The following is a 22308-nucleotide window of genomic DNA, read 5'->3' as shown; positions in this document are numbered from 1 at the left end:
CTAGAGCAACACTTGGATTCATCCTCTGCTGAAAATAGTCTCCAACAAATGCATCTTTTTCTCTTGAGTCACATTTGCTAATACACTACAGTGAGCTGCCCTTTCAGGTAATTACTGGGCCATTTAAAGAAGTTAAACTATATTGTGAGTTGTTTTTACATCTTCAGTACGAACCGATGGACAACAGACAGGGTAGTGAAGTCAGAAAGTATCAGCATTGCTGGTTTTGGCCTTTTCATGATTAATGGTTGGTTCTCAACAATAATATAATTCACAACTTAATAGGATGCTCATTCAAATCTAACGTGTGATGCGACCACATCAGAAATCGAAAGTGTCTAAAGCTGATCCAAACAGCCACACTCGAAGCCACAGCCAAAAGCTTGCTGGCATTAAGCGGGGGAGAGAAATATTTTTTAAATATAGTTTACAATGCACATTTTCAGACATTCTCTGCTGGATGAAATCCAGTCTTGGACTTATTTGTTCACATGTGGCATGAAGGAAATGGAAAAAAATGAGAGCGAGTGAGAGCAGTTCAAACCCTGGCTCCTTTCTCAGCTCCTCACGGAGGTGTGGATGTTGGATGTTAGTGAAGTTACAAAAATGGTCATCACAGACCTAATGTGATGCAGGCAGACAAAGGCAGCTTAAAACTGACTGCTGCTTTCAATGATGAACTTTCCACAAAATCTTGTCTATGTCGAATGCACTGACACAGGTTGAAAGGTTCAGTGCGTTGCATTCTGACCACCAGGGTGTGGTCAAGTGTGAATAGTTGCTCGTGGGACCACAAGTCTTGTAGTTAGGGTCTGGCAACGACTGCTAAATGGCAGCGTGAGCAGGATTTTCAGGCTGGGTACATTTATTCCTTCAAAGGGGATTAAAGGAGCGGATGTGATTGGCCATTACTAAAGCTCGCCATCATTAAAACTCCACCTGCTGATACTGCAGTTCTCCTACTAATGTATTCATCCTGTTCCTGCCTGTCTTCAGCTTGTGCCATGCTGCACCAGGGTTGTGGTTGTGCCTTTTGTCAATAGAGTTGCTGATATTAGTTAGGAACACTCACTGTGCCTTGGGTTTGTGCTAGCATTGTGCTGGTGCTTACTGACAGATATTATTGAAATGGCATATTCCTAAATAGGAATTGTGACCATATAGCACATATTAAAGCTGCACCAATTAATCATCTTATCTAAAGATGGGTCAATTGACTGTAAATGTATATAAAATACTTACCTGGCAGGAGCGATACCATGATCAAGAGGGTGGTTCATTCAGGGCGAGGCTCACACACTGCACTCCGGTTGTGCTGTTCGCTGCAAATTCCTCAAATGTTTGAATCTCAACGGCATAATTTGTGGTAGTGGTGCTCTCCTCAGACTCTAAGAGGTAGTTGTGCCTCAGTGGGTAGAGCAGGTTATCCCTAAACCACAAGGATGGTGGTTTGATCCCTGCCTCCTATTGTCTTCACACCTTGAGTGCTGCTTCGGTTTTACAACCCGCAACTTTACTGTTTTTGTTCAGCTTCAATTCAGCTGGATACGCTCTCATCCAGCTTGTTTCCAGCTGCAACAATCAGCTGTTAATAGCAAAAAAGCTGTGATAGACTCACTCACTGTACACAGAGATGGGCAGTATTTCTATTACTTGTATTTGAAATACGTATTTCAATTACTTTTGAGTATTTTGTAATTTGTATTTGATAGGGCCGATAAAAATCTAACGTAATTTGTAACAAAATACTTTAGAGTGGAATAACTTTGTATTTAAAATACTCAAAATACTTTCTCCACGAATCAAAAAACAGTTCACGAGTTCAGTCTTCAGATCCTCAAGTTCAACAGATTGTCTGTCAAGTTAAATATTGTATCTGAGTGTGACAGATGTCAACTAGTTTGATGTATAATTTATGTCTGGGTCTGGCTACATAGCCTATTGTATATACATGGTGATGGTTATAATATCAAGCTAGCGATGCTAACATGCTAATGACGCTAGCATGCTGTCTAGGCTAGTGCATAGCCAGTGTTTAGCAAGTTAACTTGTCAGTGGAGTAGCTAGCTATAGGAAGAGGGAGATTGGGAGCTTGTATGTTCATGATAACTTTATCAAGAGACGTCTGACCATCTAATCTTGCACTGTATTACAAGTTATGCTGTATCTTCTCAATGTGAATGTCATAATGCCATATTAATTACTGGCAGATAATATAGTTCACAGTTAGCCAGGCTATGACAGTAGATGTCTATTTGTTAAAAAAAACTAAAAAACATTAAATATCTATTTTATTTAAAAGGCATATTATGAAAGTATTCTATATTTTGCTTTTATAGTATACATAGGCCTAATGTGTGATGCTATTCATATGTGATATATTTTCTTGTTGATACAAAGCCAAAGTTTATGGGCTGTTAAGTCCCATTAATAAGAATATATATATATACATAATCAATCAAGTTGTCTTTTAATAGCTTTGCTTAGTTACACTGACATTCTGTGACTGTTCTTCCTTTTTGTGGGCTTCACCAGAGCTTTGTGTACATTATAGCCCAAACCTGAATGCTCTGCTATACCAAATTGTGAGAAAACGGAAAATCCAGAAAAAAGTATTTCCTATATTTTAAATACAAAATACATGTATTGTATTTTGTTACATTTTCTGGCACCAGTATTTTATTTTAATACATTTATTTGAGGGGTATTTTGTATCAAAATACATTTTGATGTATTTTTGCCCATCTCTGATTGGACACTACCTGCTCATAAACAGCAGACCGATTCAGTTAGCGACTAGTTGTTGAACATTTAGCATTTAGCAGCTAAAGAGACAGATATCTACCCCATGTTGGTGGAGACCAAAAACAGAGCTAAAAGGAGAGTGAATGTTCAGCTTTGTTGGGTGACCAGCAACACAACTCTAACTGTGTAAATAAGCAACTTTTTGCACGTTGACCACTTTATATGGTGATTTTAGTCAGATGTTGTGTCTTAAAGCTTGTTCCATTTCCCCCAAGTGGATCAAAAATCTATTCATGTAGTTTCTCATTGTACAACAAATGCTGCATTTTGTTTTGCTACTTTATATAATCTACTACTCAATGTAATCAACAGTAAATGCCTCACCCTTATGGGTTGCACTTCAGAGTATTCAGTTGTTGATGTAATGACTTGGCCAATTTATAAAAGAAGCAGTAGTTTTTTTTTTACAATTTAAAAAAAAACAAATTTTCCTACGTGAAGGACAAATCTCAAGACCTAGACAAAACGATCTGCATGGCTTGATACTACTTGTAGCTGGTCACAAAAATCAGCACTCATTAAATATGTCATGTCCCATTAAACAATGCAGACTTAAAGTGAAGACACTTACACAAAAATATTACATGTTACCAAACATTCTTTCCTTCCCTTAGGTCAATCAGTGAAAGACATTACAATACACCTGAATCTGATGTATTTTTTGTTACGGACATACAGGTTAGGATGGAGAAATCAGACGCAATAGTGTTTCTCAAGCTTCACTGAGGGAAAAACTGACTCAAGTCTTCATCAATTAATCATTTATATATCAAGATGACTGAGCAGAAGTGAGAAGTGCAGTAATTGGGTATCAGATAAGATAGAGAAATAGATAGCACAAGTACAAATGTGGAGATATTGAACAAAGAGGAGGCATAGGAGTAATATCTGGGAGTTTAGATCCTGGACTGTGACTTCAGCACAGACAGCTAAGGTCTCCAGTGCTTACTATACATACACAGGAAGCTGCAAGAATACAGCACCTGCTTTGCTGACACCTGCAACTGTGTTGCAATGCTGCACTCCCTCTCCTAGCTACAAAGAGGGAAATAACCATGCTTAGGAGGAAACTGAGGGGTGAGGATGTGAGTGAGGATGTGAGTGCAGTAAGCAGAGGGTAAGAGTAGCCAGGAATAATCGAGCAGTGGGGCTGAAAAGATGAGGGGAGAACATAAATAGAGGGGATGGGAACAGGGCAGTGCAGATACGAGGTAAGACTGGAAATGGAAAGAGACCACAATATAATGGAAGAATGTGGGAGAAAGAAAGCAGGATGATGGAATGAAATCTGTATTTTTCACGAAAATGTAGGCCTAACATCAGTTTAATTGGGTTTACTTTTAAGCTGTATGTATTAACTGTAGCACCGCTGTGTTCTTAATCAAATAGATTTTCAGTAGCTTAGCTCTTTTATTGATCAAGTAGTGAGAGAACGTCCATATGCTATATTTCCCGAAGCATTTCTGAAGCTCAAGCTTTCTGCTGCAGTCTGAAATAAAACTGAAGGATTAGTAAGTGAGGGACATGTATGTTTAGCCACCAGAAGCGCTACCGTTGCTGTGGCCGTAGGCCTACACATACTACCACAAACGTACACGCTTTAATTATATGCTACTGTGTAGTTTACTGTGAATTCTTGTTAAATAATCATGCATTGAAAGTTGAATAGACACTATACATACAGACACATTACCTCAAAGTTGCCTATAGAAACAATTAAGTGCCATGTTCAAGTCAATTTAGGCTACTGCAGTGGCAGTCTGCTATTCCCATGTTCATACCATTTTCAGTTTGCTGTTGTTGCTGTCTGAGGTTGCCTGTAGGTAATCAAAGTTCAAATGAAAATGACTCCACAATGTTTCTGAGTACTTCTTGATCTCAGGTTGATCTGTTACTGACTTTAAATCTAGATAACATTCAAGATGTATTTATTGGCATTTATTGCCACGACCATAATACACACTACATCTATCTGGAAGCAAAAGAATCTCGTCTGTTGCATACAAACAACGTATACAACAGACGAGACACACCATTAAAAGAAGTTCCTGCTAAAACGAGAAACATATGAAGAAAAGTAATCACAGATAATAAATAAAATAAATAAATGTCCAAGATTGTGAGAGCACATAAACATATACAACATATAAAAATGAAAAAACATGTGTGTTGTATCCTATCTTCCTATCTCATCTTCTTGGTCGTAAAAGCCTGTTTTGTTTTGTCTTTGAACTTCCCTTAACAGATCGCATTGGAAGCTGCCGATGTTGCTGTGGTGATACGGTCCACATCTTGTCCCTGTGCTGCAGGGACAGCCCCATGTAACCATTCGGTGGGGCTTCTTTATCAAAGCGCATGTTGCAGTGACTTAAACAAGATGGAGCCATTACATGTTTGGTGCACAGACAGACTGCAGACTTGGCATAGACCAGGGACCCAGGTCAGCGATCAAAACTAGGTTATGATTGGTTTGTTTATAAGGAAGTGGAGGCATTTTAAAGTACACAACTTAACAGTCTTTGTTATATTTTAACAGGGGATCCAGGAGTCTGTTGATGAGTTGGTGTTTTGTAGACCAAAATTGAAGGGAAGGTTGGTGTGGAGTCAGGTGTCAAATCCACCTTCTATTCAGGTGAGTAAACCTCATGAATGTTATTCCAAACATCTGCAGTTAAATCAACTCTCTCACAATTGCAGTTGTCAGTGCTATTAAAAATACACACAATATAGCTGATAGTCAATTACAGCCTCAGTAATTATGATAAGAACATGTACATAAATGTTGTAGAACAGATTTACTTGCTCTCTCATTGAACCCATGGTGCCAGATCTTCAGCATTCTGTTTCGTTTTCAATGCCTTCAACACCAAAAGCCAATTGGCATTGGACCTGACACTTATATAATTGGTATAAACCCTGATTTATTCTGGTGTTGTAGGGCCCCTTCCTGACCTGGGTGTGGTGCCTGTTGGGGACAAATTGAGAGACATTTGGATACAGCGAGGGATTTGAAAATATTCTTTATGGACTTTAGTAACTCACCATGGTAGAGTCCAAATTAAATTTGGAACTGTGCCCTTTGGATCTGTTTTGTTATACCAGTGCCCTCTTGAGGCTACTAGGGAAACTATGAAACATCCAAATGCCCCAGAATTCCTCAGCTTCCTATTGAGTTCATGCCTGACTCGGGGCAGCAGTGCTACTTTGAGAGCATAAAGGTGTCTCATGATCTCTCTGAAACCAGGGAACAGTCTGACAGTCCCTTGTGGATCCAGGTACGACCACCAAGACTGCCTGCCAGCCGGTTCAGGGAGGTAAGTAAGTGGTAAGTCCTCCGCAAAAATCCCTATCAGCCCTCATTCTTAATTAAAGGAACGCCCCACACTCTGGTGTTGAAAACAGCCTGAGAAAATAAAATGGTTTTCTGATATGTGTATTGTGTCTGTTTATCCGTGTGGGCTCATTGTGCATCCCGATGCACCTCAGCTTGGTGCCCGCCCAGATAGTAAAGTTTTTGACCCAGCTGAAATCTCACTATTTGGACTAGTGGAAGTGAAATGCTGCAATACTGACTCGGTTGCTGAGGTTAAGCACCTAACACCAGCCAGAGGTATGACTTTGTAACTGACACACACACAGATTTCCCAGTGCAGAGGGTCTGGAGGGATGAGGACACCGTCCGCCAAATGAGGCAGCAGCTTGATGTTCTATTACAACAACTACTGTACATGGATGTGTTTTTCAAGTCCAGACATTGAGTAGGATATGTGCTATCTGACTTGTGAGAATGGGGACAAGATTAAACCTAGTTCTGGCCTCTCCTTGACTATGTTGGTAATCTAGATGTACAAACTAGTTTGTTAGACAAATGTTTATTCATCACTCAACCTTGCTGCATATTGCTACGGCTTGTTATTGTACTCATGTTCTTTATGGAATCCTTTCTGTATGAGGGAAGCAGTCTTCTTATTCTCCATTCTATGCAGTTTATGAATTGTTGAGTGTAAAGTAATCTCAAAGATTTTCATTTAAAGAAAAGTCTGTTAGTCACTATGCATCGCCAAAGGAGGTAGCACAATGCTATGGCCCACTGATGAATGTATTGCAATATATATTTATTAGTTGTACGTCAAACCAGGTGTCTCTTATCATTGTATACACACAAAATGGAACTATTCACATAATTCTGGAAATTTAAAGCAAATTTATCGACAAAAAGACTACTGAACTCTGAGCACAATTCCTTTGTTTCACTCAAATAGAAATTCTATATCAACCAGGACTGAAAATGGTCAGGATTGCCACTTTAAAATCACAACTTGAGAAATTAGATGGTTTAACCATTGAAATGTTGGCATATCTCTGTAAATGTATGAATACATATAGAATGTATTTGTTTTCATGCTGCACTTAATAGTTGTTATTGTACTTGACACATGCTGATTAACAGATCCCATTTTAAATTAAAAAGTAGGAATTTGTGATGCCAGTGTCTGTGTCTCTTTTCCTTAAATTAAAATTTAAATGCCACTGACAGCATATCCTCAGTTAAAAACCCTTTGTCAGCCTGGACTCCATCTCCAAAATTTTAGTATTATTGACTCTCACTGGGAGGCCTTAAACTGACCAGGTGGAGGCAATAAAGCATAGTCATGGTCAGGGTAAGGGGCGGCAGCTGCACCGCCTGAGGTAACATTCTCCTGACACCAGCCGTTTTGGGCTTTTTTCCCAGTCGTTCCAGACAAAGGAACAGCCTCCTTTTTAAGGCGTCTTATCCTTTCGGAGTTGAAAATCCTCCTTTATAAAATGAAGACGGCAAACATAGGTGCTCCCACAAAGAATTTTGAAAGTGGCACAATCGTCTCTTCTGATCGCAGTAACACAGTGAACTTGCAATTAATTATCCGGTGGAAAGTTGTGGAAACTTGAATAAGGATTCATTGGCTTGTTGTTGGAATAATACAGATCAATACAGTAACTTTTGCAGCTAGATTGCCCCATGGTTTAGCTCCATTTCTCAATGGGAGTGGTAACATGGGTGTTTCAGCTCCAGCTATTGTTGTTTGCATTTATAATAATTGTGTTTCTCTAATAATGAAGAATGAGAGCTCTCTCTTCTCTGAGGATCTATGTGTTTGACAGGTGCAAATCGGCTGAGGACGATGGGCCGGTCTATTTAGCTTCCCAAATGTCACAGCTGATGGACTGATGCTCCCAGCAGAGCCTCATTCTCCCTCGCCTATCCAAACGTTTGTAACGTTCTGTGTAAAGTTCTGTGGGGACAGTGTTGAGTTAAGTTCATTAGACAACCAGCCCTCACTAGGTTTTGGAGCTTTTGAAACTGTTCTTTGTACATTTTCTGTACAGATAGCTTTAGCTCCACCACTACACTTTCACTTGCATTGTAAATAGCTTAGTCAGTGTGTACAGCACAAACAATAGGGTTAAATCACCGTTTAAGTTTTACAGTTTTCTCTTGTTTATGCTTAGTCTAGAGCAGGGGTCTCAAACTCGAGGCCCGTGGGCCCGCCACGTCATTTTATGTGGCCCGCGAATCCGCCAGCAAAAAAAAAAAAGTAAAAGTTAGACTTGATAATAAAAATATCCCCGTAGTCGAAATTATGAGATATAAAGTCGAATTTATGAGACACAAAGTCATAACTATGATAGAAAGTCATAATTCTGAGATAGAAAGTCGAAGTTATGAGATACTTAAACACACAGTCATAGAAGCAGCTCTTTACTGTACACTTGACATGGAAATGTATTGTGAGTACATTGAAGACTACTTTAAACGTGGCTTTACAACACATGAAATACTTCACGTGGGATTGTACAAATGCACCCTTGAAAGGATTTTAAGCTTTGAACAAAGTTATCGTATTAACTTGTGTTTGATATTTGTCTTTGCTATTTTCTTTAATAGTTTGATCTTTGATAGAGTAATGTGGGTTTCTTAACCCTAAATTAAAAGGATTTAAGTTATAGTAACAGAAATGTGCTTAAATATATTTTTACATTTATATAACTGCATGTACAATATTTTTACACTTGAATAAACAATAATCAAATGCAGAGACAGTTATTTACCAATATGTTAGGAGAAGTTACATTTATACAGTCTTACATTTACAACCGGCCCTTTGAGGGAAACCATGATGCTGATGTGGCCCAGCGTGAAAATGAGTTTGAGACCCCTGGTCTAGAGAGTAAGGTTTAGTCTTGTTGATTGATTTAGTATTTTTTTTGTTTCTTTTTGTTATGATGAGCCCTGGATACAAACTTCTCTGTAAATAATTACAACATTGCTGCCTCCAGCAATTTAATTGTTGCATTCATCTGCTCTCTGTGTCTATGTTCTTATGTTGCGTTCCCACACCCCTAGATCAGGGCGTAACAAAGTGGGGGCTTGTCCGGGATTTGGACTCGGGACATCTCGCACATTAGGGGTGCATGTGTGGGTGCTATCCGGGAAGTTGATCCCGGACGAACCATAAGAAAATTCGGCCGGGGCCATAACAAGGGGTGGTAGGGAACCGAAAGTAATCCTCAGCTGCTTTTCTTGTTCTGTACACTAACGGAACAGTAGAGTCAATTAGTGGTTTAAAGTGATATTTTGGAACTGTTTCTTGAAGAATGGATTAAACCAAAGATATATATATAACGAATGTTATATTGTAACCCTAAATCTAAAAGCACAGCCCTCTAATGGACTTTATGGGTAATACTCTCCTCCAGTCACGAGCATTCATTCGCCCACTGAAAATTTGCACTAGCGCAGACCATCAATCAGCGTGTGCCTGCCCGAATACGTGTGAACCACACAGTATATAAATCAGCACACACTGCTGCCTGTTATCCCACAACCACTTCAGCGAGCAGTGTAGGAGTAGCAGGTTCCCCTTGGTAGAGGGAGCCACCTGTTCTTATTGAACTAGGGTTACAATAGCATAACCTTTGTTCTAAATCCCAAAGGCGCCACTCTCTACTAGACTGCATGGGAACAGTGTGTGGAGCCCGATTAGTGCAAGCCCTGTTGCGACATGACCTACGCCGACCCAGCGGAGAGGCAGGAGATGCCAGCCAACCCAGATAGTGAGTAACTGAACTGGGTAAAGCCATGGCCTAACCCTGCAGGGATCAAAAAGACAACCGTTAGACACCCTGCACACCACATTCCCTGGTTCATCAAAGAGCATGGGGACATGTAGATGTTTCATGCCCAGAGGGGGGGGCCAGACGCAACACAACCGACACACCCCATTCTTCTCACCAGTCCTCTGTCGTTCCAGCAAGCACAGACCCTACAAAAGAACCAAGAGATAGAACTGTATGAACGAACAAGCCTAAAGGCTTGGTTGATACACTCAGAAAGCCCTCCCGCCAGGCATTGGATTGGGCTTTACCGACCACACCCTCCCCAATGCACACAAACAGCTGTTCAGTGTGTCAGATGGGGCTGTGCTTTCAACATAACATAAGCCAACGCAGAAAGTGGGCAAAGCAGATGTAACTTTGCATCCAGCTGTACAACCCTCAACCTGAAAGAACTCCTTAGGCTCTTGGGAACAATAAAGATTTTGGTCTGAGGTAGCCCCACTGTGGTCACCACAAAACAGCAAGCAACTGAGGTACTTTAACAGGGCAGTTAGTTCACAAACTCTCTTCTAAATTCAGTGTAAGCAGCAAAGCTTACAAGCTACAGAGGATTCACAACATCGTCACAAGATTTTGGCCGTGGTCTCGGAGACCTCCTCTGGCTGCTTCAGCTGTCCACAAACTGCTGACAAAGTGGTTCATGAAGTGGTGAGTTCAGGATGTTCCAGGATGATGCTCACTTTAAGGGGACAAGCAGTCGGGATTGTTTACTAAGCCCAAAACAAACTGCCGGATTTTTTCAGTTTAGGGAGACACTGATCATGTTGATAATGCTGCAATTAAGCAGATTTAAATAAAATGCACTAAAAGCCATCTTAAGCTGAGCTATTGAATAAATGGTGAAGTGAAAGCTACAGAATTTGAAGTACAGGTTGAACTGTTATTCTGCTGGGGAGAACCTTGTAGCAGCAGACAAACCCTCACTAAAGGGGAACTCCACTGGTCTCATACCAGCATGTGTTTCCATTTGGTCGGGGGTATCGTTCTACTGAGGGGCGGTAGAGCGGATCGTCAAGCAGAGGATTGGCGGTTCGATCCCCAGCTCCTCTAGTCCATGTCGATGTGTCCTTGGGCAAGACACTTAACCCCAAATTGCTCCCGAGTGCTGTGCCATCAGTGTATGAATGGGTGAATGACATGTAGTGTTAAAGTGCTTTGAAAGGCAAATATGGTACAGTCTGTATTGTCTCCAGAGGTAGCAGTGTGAAGTCTGATATTGACTCCTGTAAATAGAGTCAGTGTTGGGTCTGAAGACTACAAGTTTGAAAATAAAAGTTAGATCTCTGCAGCCAGCTCCTCATCCCTGCTTGCTTCAAACTGTCCATCATGAGGCCGGCATTGTTACACAAGAGAATTGATAAATAAACGCAGTTCTCTTTTAAAGCCCCCAGTAAATTCTAGTAGTAGTTTGAAAGAAGACTGTGTCTTCGCCGCAACACTTTGCCCCCCATGAATTCCATCAACACTGGGAAGTAGAAGGTGCCCTCAGTACAGTAGAGTGCAGATCTCAGTCAGGTGTCTCTCCCTCTCCCCTCCCAAACAGGAAGAGTCCAAACTCACTCAGGTGGCCCTCCTGGCTCCCTTACAGTCAAGATGGCAGGGAAGATAACAAAAAGAGGGATTTATTCTTCTCCTATTGTACCTAACGTCCGGTATGGATTTAGTCTGCAGATGCTCCGCTTCCAAATGAAACCAAACTTTCTTATGGATGTCAGTGAGCCCCGACGAAAGCCAAGATGTGGCCCGCAACAGACTAGGTAAGGCTTGTTTGATATCAAGCCTGACCGATATCAAGAAATGCAAAACACTTGTGGCTCCTTGTGGCCGGTTAAGAGGAGTGAGGAGTCAGCAGTCCAAAAAATAGTCCATCAAATATATGTGAATTACTACAACCATGAAAGGTCCTTGAGCATACTATCATAAATGAACTTTAGGGTGATGGGTCCAGTGGTATGCCATGGACGGACAGACAGACAACCGGACAACCAAAAAAACAGACATGTCAGGAGCTACCATACAAGGTGCCCATCAGGACTATCTAACATTTACACCCATTCATACACCGCAGGAACAGCCTGCGGGAGCAATTTGGGGTTAAGTGCCCAAGAGCACATCAACATGGACTAGCGGAGCCGGGGATCGAACTGCTGATCGTCTGATTGAAGGACAACCCTGCTCTACCATGAGTCACAGTTGCCCTCGTGGCTGCTGAACACCGCTCTCTGTGTAGTCTGTGCTAAAGCACTCAGGCGTCGTGAAGATCCATGCCGACACTAAAGCCAGGACATGATGGGCAGGGATAAGGTTCTTGAAGTGCAACTCCATCCATGGAGTTTGGCAGTTAGTGGGCAAAATGCTGTTCACTGAAGGGAAATGGATAACAGGCAGTGGTGTGTGCCGCCTTATATACTGGGAGGTCTACACATATTCGGGTAGGCACGGGTAAGCACGCCCTAGACCGGCTACGCTTTTGCAGATTTTCAATGGGTGAATTCGTGCTTGGGATTGGAAGAGAGTACTACCCATAGAGGCCAGTAGAGGACGGAGCCTGTGTTAGTAAGAACATGTTAATTAATGAGCTTCAGATGTGTTGGTAGGTGTATTTTTAACCTTGGATAGAGCCAGGCTAGCTGTTTCCCTCTGCTTTCAGTCTTTATGCTAAGCTAGGCTAACCATTTCTAGACTCCAGCTCTGGAATGAACACACAGACCGTTCTTAGGATCTATTCTTTTGGTAGAAAGTAGTTCCAATAAAAATAAAACTTGCTCAAGATTGGAGTGGATGCAGAAATCATGCGTTACTGCCCATTTGATGCATCTTGTGTATTTGCATTAATGTGTTGTCATGTGGTCTTTCGTTTGTTGTTGTTGTTAATGTTGTTGTTGTATTTTTTTGACTTACTGCACTTGAAATGGCGGGCTTTTTTTTTTTTTTTTACTAATTGTGTCATTCAATGGTTGAAAATATATTTTTGAAGAGGGTTCCTTACTGAAAGCTTTCCTCAAGAAATCAATAAGGCACATATTTCAGAGTGGGGATGCTCTCACTTATATGTTGAATATCAGCTCCAGCACCTCCAACAAGCCTTTATCTGGTGAGCAGCGATCTTTATATATTCAACTGAAGGAAACCTCTGGGCTGTGCTCCGCTTTGCAAACAGCTACCTCCTCTGGAAGAAAAAATGAGTGTGTGTCCTGCTCTGCATCATATATTCATCATTCATAGAGAACAATACAACCAGGTGCCCTTCAGCCATCCCTCAGCCTGGTCTTGGTCTTATCCAGTCAGAGTTACAGGTTGTCATAAATTCTGCTTCGTACTGCTTGGAGAATAAATATCTTGTTGAAGACTGTCGAAGCAATGTCCCACCTCAAACGGAGAATTTGGAAACAGTAACAAAACACTAATCACAAAGGGCAGAAAACTAGTGCTGCACTGGCCTCTACAGGTTCAACACAGGTTATTGCACTCACATGGCAAACATTTGATCCTGTGATTAAACCTGTAGAGGCCACTGCAATGCTGCCTTCCTGCTATATGTTTCTGAGTTGGTGTGTAACTGAAGTATACTATATACTATACACAAAGAAACCAAGCGTTTTCTTTTATTAATACTATCCTTTATTCATTCCACATATTCAGCTGCCATGTCAATAACGACATTAATATTATTATACATTTCAATAAATTGTATTGTTGTATCAGATATTGTTGCAACATGTTTACAAGGGGTGTAAATCACAAGTTTCATCGCGATACGATATATCGATTTTTTGTTCAGTAATATGATATTTGTTGATATCACACAGTCTGCCATGATACAATTTCAATTTGATGAAATTCAGGTGCCTGTGATCAATATGACAAAATCATGTTTCCATTTAACTCAGTCAGTTGCATTTAAATCAACTCATGAAAAGTAACTAAAACATGATTTGACACTTTCATTACTGGACGCTGTATGAAGGAGTTTCACTCGGACCGAAATGTGCCATGGAGATTTCAAAATAAAGCCATATCTTAAAGATGATATTGTGTATTGATGTTTTCACTTTGCATGATGATGTTGAATCATTGATCATTGAATCGATATATCTATCCAGATTGATGTATGTTACACCCCTTATGTTTACTGACAGCAAGAGTTATGAATAAGCAGAACTTTTAAATGTTCAGATTTTGTCCAACAACTCATCACAAACACATCAGTCTACTTTGATGTCATGTGAGACCTGTTGTCTTTGCTTATGCTGGATACCTCACTGTGACTCTCAAGATGCTGCCATATCTTTTGTAAAAAACAACAACACTGACATAGTGTCCATGTCTGTTGTTCTGAATTCCTGCTCACTGCCATCTTAATTCTGTCAAAGAGGGTGCAGTCTGGGGAAACCACCATTGCCGACTGATACAGGCTGAAATACCTGTCAATGTACCAAAAACACACTTCAAAATTCACTTCACTTTAAAACTGCATTAACTCATTTTTGGCTTTCACACCTGTAGTTGGGTTCATCTGGTCCACACCAAACAACCAAGAGAAGCTAACTTACAGTTATACAGACTGAAAGGTAGCTCATTGACAGGACATTTTTAGCGATTGTCATCCTGCATCATCAGGACCAACAGTTTATCAGTTTATGCAGCACTCTAATGCCTCTGGCATACATGCACACTCTTTGGTGTCACAAAGAGCTCACAAGGAATTAACTGATGATAGGCATTATTAGTATTATAAGACTGCAAATTGACAATGTTATGAATAATGACAATAACAGGTAGACAAGACTGAACAAACGCTAGATCAAAAGCCCTTTGCGTGCTCCCAGATGACTGGAGCACACAGACATAGCATGAGGCGTCTGTGCAGTAATGATTCAGGGCTCACTACTGTGGATGGCTGTCCACATTTTTATTGGATGTAATGAACCAACAGAGTACACAGTCAGTTTTGACAGCTTTTGACCCATTACTACACGCTGACATGTTGATTTACATAAATAGGTTATATACCGTACATGGTGTTAAATACTGATCAATAAGGTCATTTCCTGAACAGTTTTCACAATCAGAAGAGGAACTGATTAGAAGTTTAGTTATTGAAATCATGCTAATATCACATATCTGCTATTATAAAATCCTACGGTTGGTTCCTTTGCACACCACAAACAGACTCAAACTGTACCAGAGTCTGCTTGGAAGCAGGGAGACCCACCTTTTCAGACGGTCTTGGTTTGGTTGTTTGGTCCGCACTTGGGTTCCATTGACAGCTTTCACACCAGCCCAAACAAACCGTACAAACCGGGCAAACTGACCCAAGTTCGTTTTATCTGTACTAAACGGATCAGGTGTGAAAGCAAGATGAAGCATGTCAGCGTTGTGTTGGTAAAGGATATGAAAAATGCGTTAGCCAACAGTTGGGGTGTAATGATAAACTGATATTGATCAGAAAACGAATGTAAGCGTCAGAATCCCCTTTCACACAGCCTGTTTAAGGCGGGACTGAGCCGACATTCCGCTTAACTGTTTTGTATGAAAGGAACGAAGGCGGAATGGGGAGAGACAGAGTTGTCCCTCAGCTGAGACGACAGCGAGGCAGACACAGAGCCGAGCCGACATCCATGTGAAAATGGAGAGCCGGCACAGTGGAAGGGCAGTGAGCAGAAGTTAGCAGCTAACCAACAGTAACGGAGAATGGCAGTGAATTGAAAAGACAACGAGGTCTGGGAGCTCTTCACCCTCTGAGCAGAGGACCTCAACATTCAGTTCATCCGGCATCATTGTTTAGGATGCTGGCATTCACACTCACACATCCAGCAGACACAGAGGCCCAATCCCAGTGACCCCCTGAGGCCTTAAACCCTGAACTCTCTGGTAAATGGTTGAGTGTGAAAGACTGTAAGGATTTGAAATGGTTTTAATACAAATGGGAGAATACTTTGCTGCAACATATCACGTTACCATGACATCAAAAAATATTATGTACAATTGTGGGTATTTATTTTATACTTTTTATTCCTTGATTTGAACATCTTCCTCACAAAATGAGAGGTAATTTAAAATAATGTATTTACTTGTTTTTGGCAAAACCGCTTCAATGACTGAATGTAATATTTGATGAGTAAATCGGAGTATTATAATCTCTGCTTCATTCCTCTGATTTCATGTGATTTTATGTTCCATCTTTAATCCCAAATGTTTTTGTGTCAACGTAATATTCCAGGCTGAACATAAATGTGCCGTCAATTTTGTTTATCATTTTTTACGTCTCCATGCTTCCTCTGGTAACCCCGAGTTTAACGTCACATTGCTATGAATTGTGGGTAATTCCCTCTGGCAAAGTCTGCAGAAATGCGGATTTACGGAAAGTGTGAGAGAGACTCAAAGTCTGTGAGTACGTGAGTGTGGAGATTGGGATTGGACCAGAGCAACATTACTTATAATGTGGAGCCATGTATGTGGTCACCTCATGGTGCTGAGCGGGAAGTGTACGGTGGCTTTTTAGAGGTTTTTCTCTGAAAACGGCTGCCTGCCTGTGCTAGAAGCGACACTATGACAACCTGAGAGCAAACCAAGTCTGTGAAGTTGTTGGCCCAAAATAACTGCAGTTGGGTAATAATTATCAGTGGGTTTCATCACAACAAGCAATCCAGTCATGTGACCCTTTGAAAATCTCCATTATGTAGCTTTAAACATTATCCTCAAAGTGCCACAATGACACAAGTTCACTTGGAGCCTCACTACAAACTCTGACTAGCTGTGGACAAGACATGCTCACATTATAATGCAAGAGAAATATGGACCAATATGGATTTTGTGTGGAATCTTGTGCAGTTGAAGAATTTTTGGAGCCATTCGAGGCACTAATGGACACAGGTCTCAGCCATGGAGGTCCGCTTGTATGTATGCGTCCATCAATGAATCTTCTCAGTCTCAAAACAAATACTGTGTGACATTTGTCCCTGTGATTTCTGCCTCCACCCAAATACAATGGAGGAGCATTGGAATGGACAAGTTAATAATTTAATAACAATTTCAGTGGGACTCTCTCTTTGCTAGAAAGAAATTCCAATGAAAAAGGTTGACAGTGAGGGCTGTAGACTATCCGGAGTAACCAGGACAACGTGACCGAAAATACATCACTTTTTTTTTTTTAATGTAAATTTCCAATACAGTGAGCACCACAAATACGATTCTATTTACCTCCATTGTATTCAGGTGGAGGCAGAAATTTCACAACCAGGATGAATCCAACTGAAACTATCTGCATATATATATAGATACCAGAGGGAAGCAAGGGAATGTGCTTTCAATGCCCTTTAGAACAGAATAGGTGTTTACCTCCAGGTCTTAGTAAACACCCAGGTGCTAATATGCCATATGACCGAGCATGTCTTCATCACAGGATGACTTCCACAAGTCCACCACATTTTGACTGACAGTCTGTTTGTACATGGATCCATATATATGTATGTATACACTGTATACATACTGCATTGAAAACAATGATTTATTGGCTTCATAAGGACTATTTTTCCAATGCACATCTTCCTTTTAGTCCAATGAGGCGTCATCATTTACAATGTGCATGCTTTGGTTTTTGTTCTTCTACCTGTTTTGTTTCTTCTCAAGTCTGTCTTCAAAAGTTTGGAGACAAAATGAAGTTCAGCTATCTTGGTCTAAAAGGTTACATTTGTCCTTGGAACACCAAACTTTAAAAATAATCTGTGATTACTTTTTTTTAATCTCGGTTGGTTTATCCAGAAAACTAACTGGTTTTCTGGAAGTCCCAGCTATGAGGCAGCTGCAATGAGGATATTCCTGTTAGACAACCTGGGTGGAATTTGAATAGTACAGAGGAACCGCCTGACGCTGATTGGTCGAGAAGGACATATTTCCAGCGCGCCAGTGTGCCACTCAAAAGATCCCAGGCATCTGATTGGCTCTTCCTGAAGAGGGCGGGCCCTCTGTCTTGACTATATATGTGTTCTGGTTTCAGGCCATCTGCAAATAATTGCTTGCTTTCAGAGAGAGGCGGATCATTGTGTCAAATGTTTCTCCACAGAGCTGACTTAAACCTTTCTCCTCGAACAAAACGAGTCCCGTTGAGATAGCTGAGAGTCGGGTTTCGTCTCCCGGAGAGGAGCTGGAGGTGGACTGGGGAAATATCATAATGATCAACACCATGGAATGCGCAGTGGACGCGCAAAGTCTGATCTCCATTTCCCTAATGAAGATCCACAACTCCAGGACGCAGAGAGGGGGCATCAAGCTGCACAAAAACCTGCTGGTGTCCTATGTGCTGAGGAATGCCAGGCAGGTCTACATCAAGGAGAAATACGCGGAGATCTATAGGATGCAGCAGTACGAGGAGGTGATGACTGTCTGCAACGAGATCCAGGAGCTCAACCCACTGGATCTGAACGCAGAGGACGATGAGGAGCAGGCGCGGGCAGCTTGCTGCGGCGAAGAGGCGAGTCTGTGCGGCTCTGCGTGCCACCGAGGCGCGGCGCAGCCAGCTGCGCACGCCCGGACAGCGAGCGCTCTTTTCGGCTGCTCATCCCTCGAGGACGGGAGCCGGGAACCGGATCCCTCCTACTACCGGAGCTGCTGCATGGAGGCTTCCCCTGTGTCCCACTGTGACCAGCTTCCCGCAAGCAGCAGCACGCACTGCAACAAGACCACGGTGCTGGATTTGGACACTCATGTGGTGACCACCGTGGAGAACGGCTACCTCCACCAGGACTGCTGCTGTGATGCGCTCCAGTTCGGTCAGGGCGCGCAGTCCTCGGCCAAGAAGCGGAAGGTTGAGTTCAGCTGTTGTATATCCGACGTTGAGGAAGTATCGGACTTTACAGCTGCTCGCAAACGGGCGAAACGCGAGGACTGTTCCTACTCCAACCTAGACTACACGGACACATCCAACATCTCCAACCTGATTTCCATCTTCGGCTCGGGGTTTTCAGGGCTGCTGAGCAGACAGGTGGACTTGGAACAGATCTGTAGCAACCAGGTCCTGGCCAGTCTGGGGGCATGGACCCGAGCGATTGTGGCATTTTGAATCAAACCCTTTATTTTAGGAGACACCGGGGTCAGTTATAACATGTTATAACATTCAACTAAACGCAGAGGAGATTGTTGGGGAACGCCTGACTAAACTCAGGAGAGTGTTCCTGATAACAAAGTGTCGTTCCCATGTTCTGCAGGACGTTTACAACATGTTCTCATGTGAACATGTCGCCTGTGCAACTTCAGCAAATGTTCTGTGTTTTTGAAATGACTACGCAAGACTTAGTGAACGTTCCCTGCGTAACGTGTCCATGACGGAACGCTTACTACAACCTCCCGGGGATGTTCTTTGAACAAGCTTTTGGAACGTTACAGAATATAAAAGGAACGACGGGGGGAACGTTGGCAGTTCACTGGGAGAACTCCCAGTTCACTGTCCTCTGTATGTGCCACAGTCCGAGTGCTGCAGCAGAACGTGTACTTGGTGAAATCAGTGTTATCACAGAAGCTGTGCAGTGTTACGCACAGAGTGTCATGTGTGAGGTCAGTTCACCAACAGCAGCCTGGTCAGTAGCACATTTAACTGTCCAGTAATGGCCACTTGTTTGGTAATTGATTATTCATAAACTTATAACACTCAAAGTGTCAAAACATCACAATTGGCCAAACTGACCTAGAACTGACATGATTGTTCATTATATGTAAAACACTGACAAGGAATTTAGAACCTTTACCTCTGAGCATTGGATGGCATTTTACATACTTGTAATAAAAAGACAAGTGTCAAGAATTATACCTCACATATTAACATATGCCAGTGTGGTTGATTGGTGTAAGTGTGATATCACCCACACCTGTTTCTGATTGGAGGATATGGAGGCGTTACAACTGAACCGGTCTCCTCTACAAGCTCTAAATCAACTTTATTTTTGCAGGACAAAGAAAAGCTATTTAAAAAGTGAGCATTTAAAAGAGAAGGGAGATGAGAGAGTTTGTGTCACACAGTGAGCCGTGTACAGGTGCTCCTGTTGTCAGAATAGGAGAAACATGTCAGTGCAGATGACACTTCTGTGACTAATGAAATGGATTGACTTCCGTTGCCTTAAATGAAATGCACACCACTGCTAACTATTGTAACAAGCAGAAAGTGACGGGATGTCTCTCCTGTTCTGGGCCGAGGAGCCTTTTGGAAAAACCGATTGTTGTCATGTGAAAGGAGACTCCCTCCGAAACACTTTGAGGTACACAGACTCTCAACCAACTCACATCACTTAATGGCGCTCCAACACTTTGGTGCTGGAACACTCTCCCAGTGTGAGATAGTGAACAGTGATGGTTGGTTTCCCCCCTCCTCTTAATCATGGTTGCTCAAAGCCTTCACAGTAATTCATAATTCCAACATGTCTTGGTTTTGTGAGTTTTACTTTGTTTTGTGAAATAATTATGTTAGTCCTTTTGTTTTAAAAAGGCAAACTCTTGATTTCGCCATAAACTGAGAATCCACGCATTAGCTTCATGAGCACTATGTGTACCAAAATAAAGAGAGTATTCAGCCATTCTCTACATATTTTGTTGTTATTCTTGTATTTTTGTGCTTACTAAATTGTATATCACCGGATAAAACTGTTGCAGAAAATATTTGTTAAAAATGTATAATCTTAATAAAAAATGAAAACCGTAAATGTGGCTATTGTGGTTCTTTGGAGCCGTTTGTTCTGATTGAATACTGATGCAGTCACAGGCCTGCAGTGACTGACCAGGGCCACACATTAGGAAAAACACACTTCAATACATTTACTGCAAATGCTTTCATGCTTATTACATCAGGCACACTGGTGTGGTTCCCTTTTATTCACTAATACAAAGTATGGAAATACATATGTCATTAATAAAGGGTGACCGGTGTCTCACTTTATTATAAGCTATATATAATAATACATGTAAATAATAAAATACTTTTTACAGTAATCCATTAAGTCTGCCGTAAAGGTTAAAAGGAAAGATCGATAATACTCTAATGTCATTAAATAAGAAGCTAAAGCTAGCAGAAGGTTAGCTTAGCTTAGCACAAAGACTGGAAACACTGAAACAGTCTAAAAAGTTTATGTTCCAGACTATTTCTTAGTTCTGCAGAAAGATATGAGAGTGCTGATCTTTTCAACTACGTCTACGGCAGAAAGCAAATAAGCTTATTTCTCAAAATGTCAAACTGTTGCTTTAACAAGTTGTTATTGTAAATGGATTGAGTCCATGTGATATTTTTCCCAATCTGGCAACCTAAAAGTCATTGCTATTAATGACTTATAAATCGTTATTAAATGATTTAACATGAATAAAGTAACAAGTGTAAACCTTTAGAAAGGGGAAACAATAATAATGCAATATAACTGTCCAAAACAACATTATCTATTTTTATTTGACCTTGGAAAGATAAAAGAAAAAGAAAAAAAGGAATCTCAAGAACTATATTCAGTGTCCACGTATCTTTTTTTCTGGGCTTTCAGCTGCATGTGATGGTCTTCCTCAATGGATGGAGTATGCATGTTGTATGTTCCACTCATTATATGTTCATTGGGTCACATGATGACAGATGAGCTATCGTCATGAGCAAACTCGACTGTAGATGCAGTAGAAAGCTCCAGAAAACACTAGTAAGTGGGCCTTGAGTTCATTATTAATCTTCTTTTTTTGATAAAGTGGCAAATGCTGTGTTTTACCCCCCAGCCTCCTTGGCCAAAGAGCTGCTCATAATGAATCATGAAGTACTTAATGACGTTTGTCATGCTGAACATGCTGTCCTTATAGGGATGGCTGTTGTCTATAATGCTGTCTGTCTCTAACAAATGATCTGTGAATACATCCAATAAATGCACTATACCTGCACCATGTGAGACCTAGCCTTCCCTCCCCGAGCTAAACTCTGAGTCCTGTTATCTCTGCTCTGTGCCACTTGGTGGTGTTCTTTAAAATCAATGAATGGAGATATCAGCAGGGCTGTGTATCCAGAGCAGAGCCACCACAGACTGACCCTCCCTCACAGCCTCCAGCACCCTCCTCCTCCTCTCTTTCATCCTCCTCCTCTTCCTGGCTGGCTCATTTCTCCGTCTCTACCCTAACACATCACACCATCGCTGCTCCTCCAGCTCTGTGGGCTATTTCCAGCTCCCGCTACCCATAATAACTTGCAGTAGGTAGGGCGTAATGGAAGGAATGAGTCAATGTGAACAATGCATGGTGTAATGACACAGAGACAGGGTGCAGAGGAGTCTTTATTTGATTATTTACAGAGCACATCTACCTACTGCATTAAGATACAACACCTCTGCTTCAGAATAA

The 22308-nt window shown here is 41.4% G+C and overlaps 1 protein-coding gene and 1 non-coding gene across 2 annotated transcripts; both read left to right on the top strand.

The window, feature by feature from the left end:
• The first annotated feature begins 1234 nt into the window (after positions 1-1234).
• On the top strand, positions 1235-1392 carry LOC142936700 (U1 spliceosomal RNA). The gene has a single exon (XR_012948844.1). It is a non-coding gene; the product is annotated as a U1 spliceosomal RNA (small nuclear RNA).
• Positions 1393-17991: 16599 nt separating this feature from the next.
• On the top strand, positions 17992-20619 carry ier5l (immediate early response 5-like). The gene has a single exon (XM_076079848.1). The coding sequence runs from the start codon at positions 18137-18139 to the stop codon at positions 19022-19024; it is 888 nt and encodes a 295-aa protein (XP_075935963.1). The 5' UTR covers positions 17992-18136; the 3' UTR covers positions 19025-20619.
• The last annotated feature ends 1689 nt before the right edge of the window (positions 20620-22308 follow it).

The sequence above is a fragment of the Anarhichas minor genome, unplaced genomic scaffold, assembly GCF_050575085.1.
Source record: "Anarhichas minor isolate MPS153535 unplaced genomic scaffold, ASM5057508v1 ptg000073l, whole genome shotgun sequence".
Lineage (NCBI taxonomy): Eukaryota > Metazoa > Chordata > Actinopteri > Perciformes > Anarhichadidae > Anarhichas > Anarhichas minor.
Note: the sequence above shows the minus strand (reverse complement) of the source record. Positions and strands in the feature narration are given on the sequence as shown.

What these genes read in the sequence shown, in the direction of transcription:
- ier5l (XM_076079848.1), top strand. Translation starts at nt 18,137, where the DNA reads ATGATCAACACCATGGAATGCGCAGTGGACGCGCAAAGTCTGATCTCC.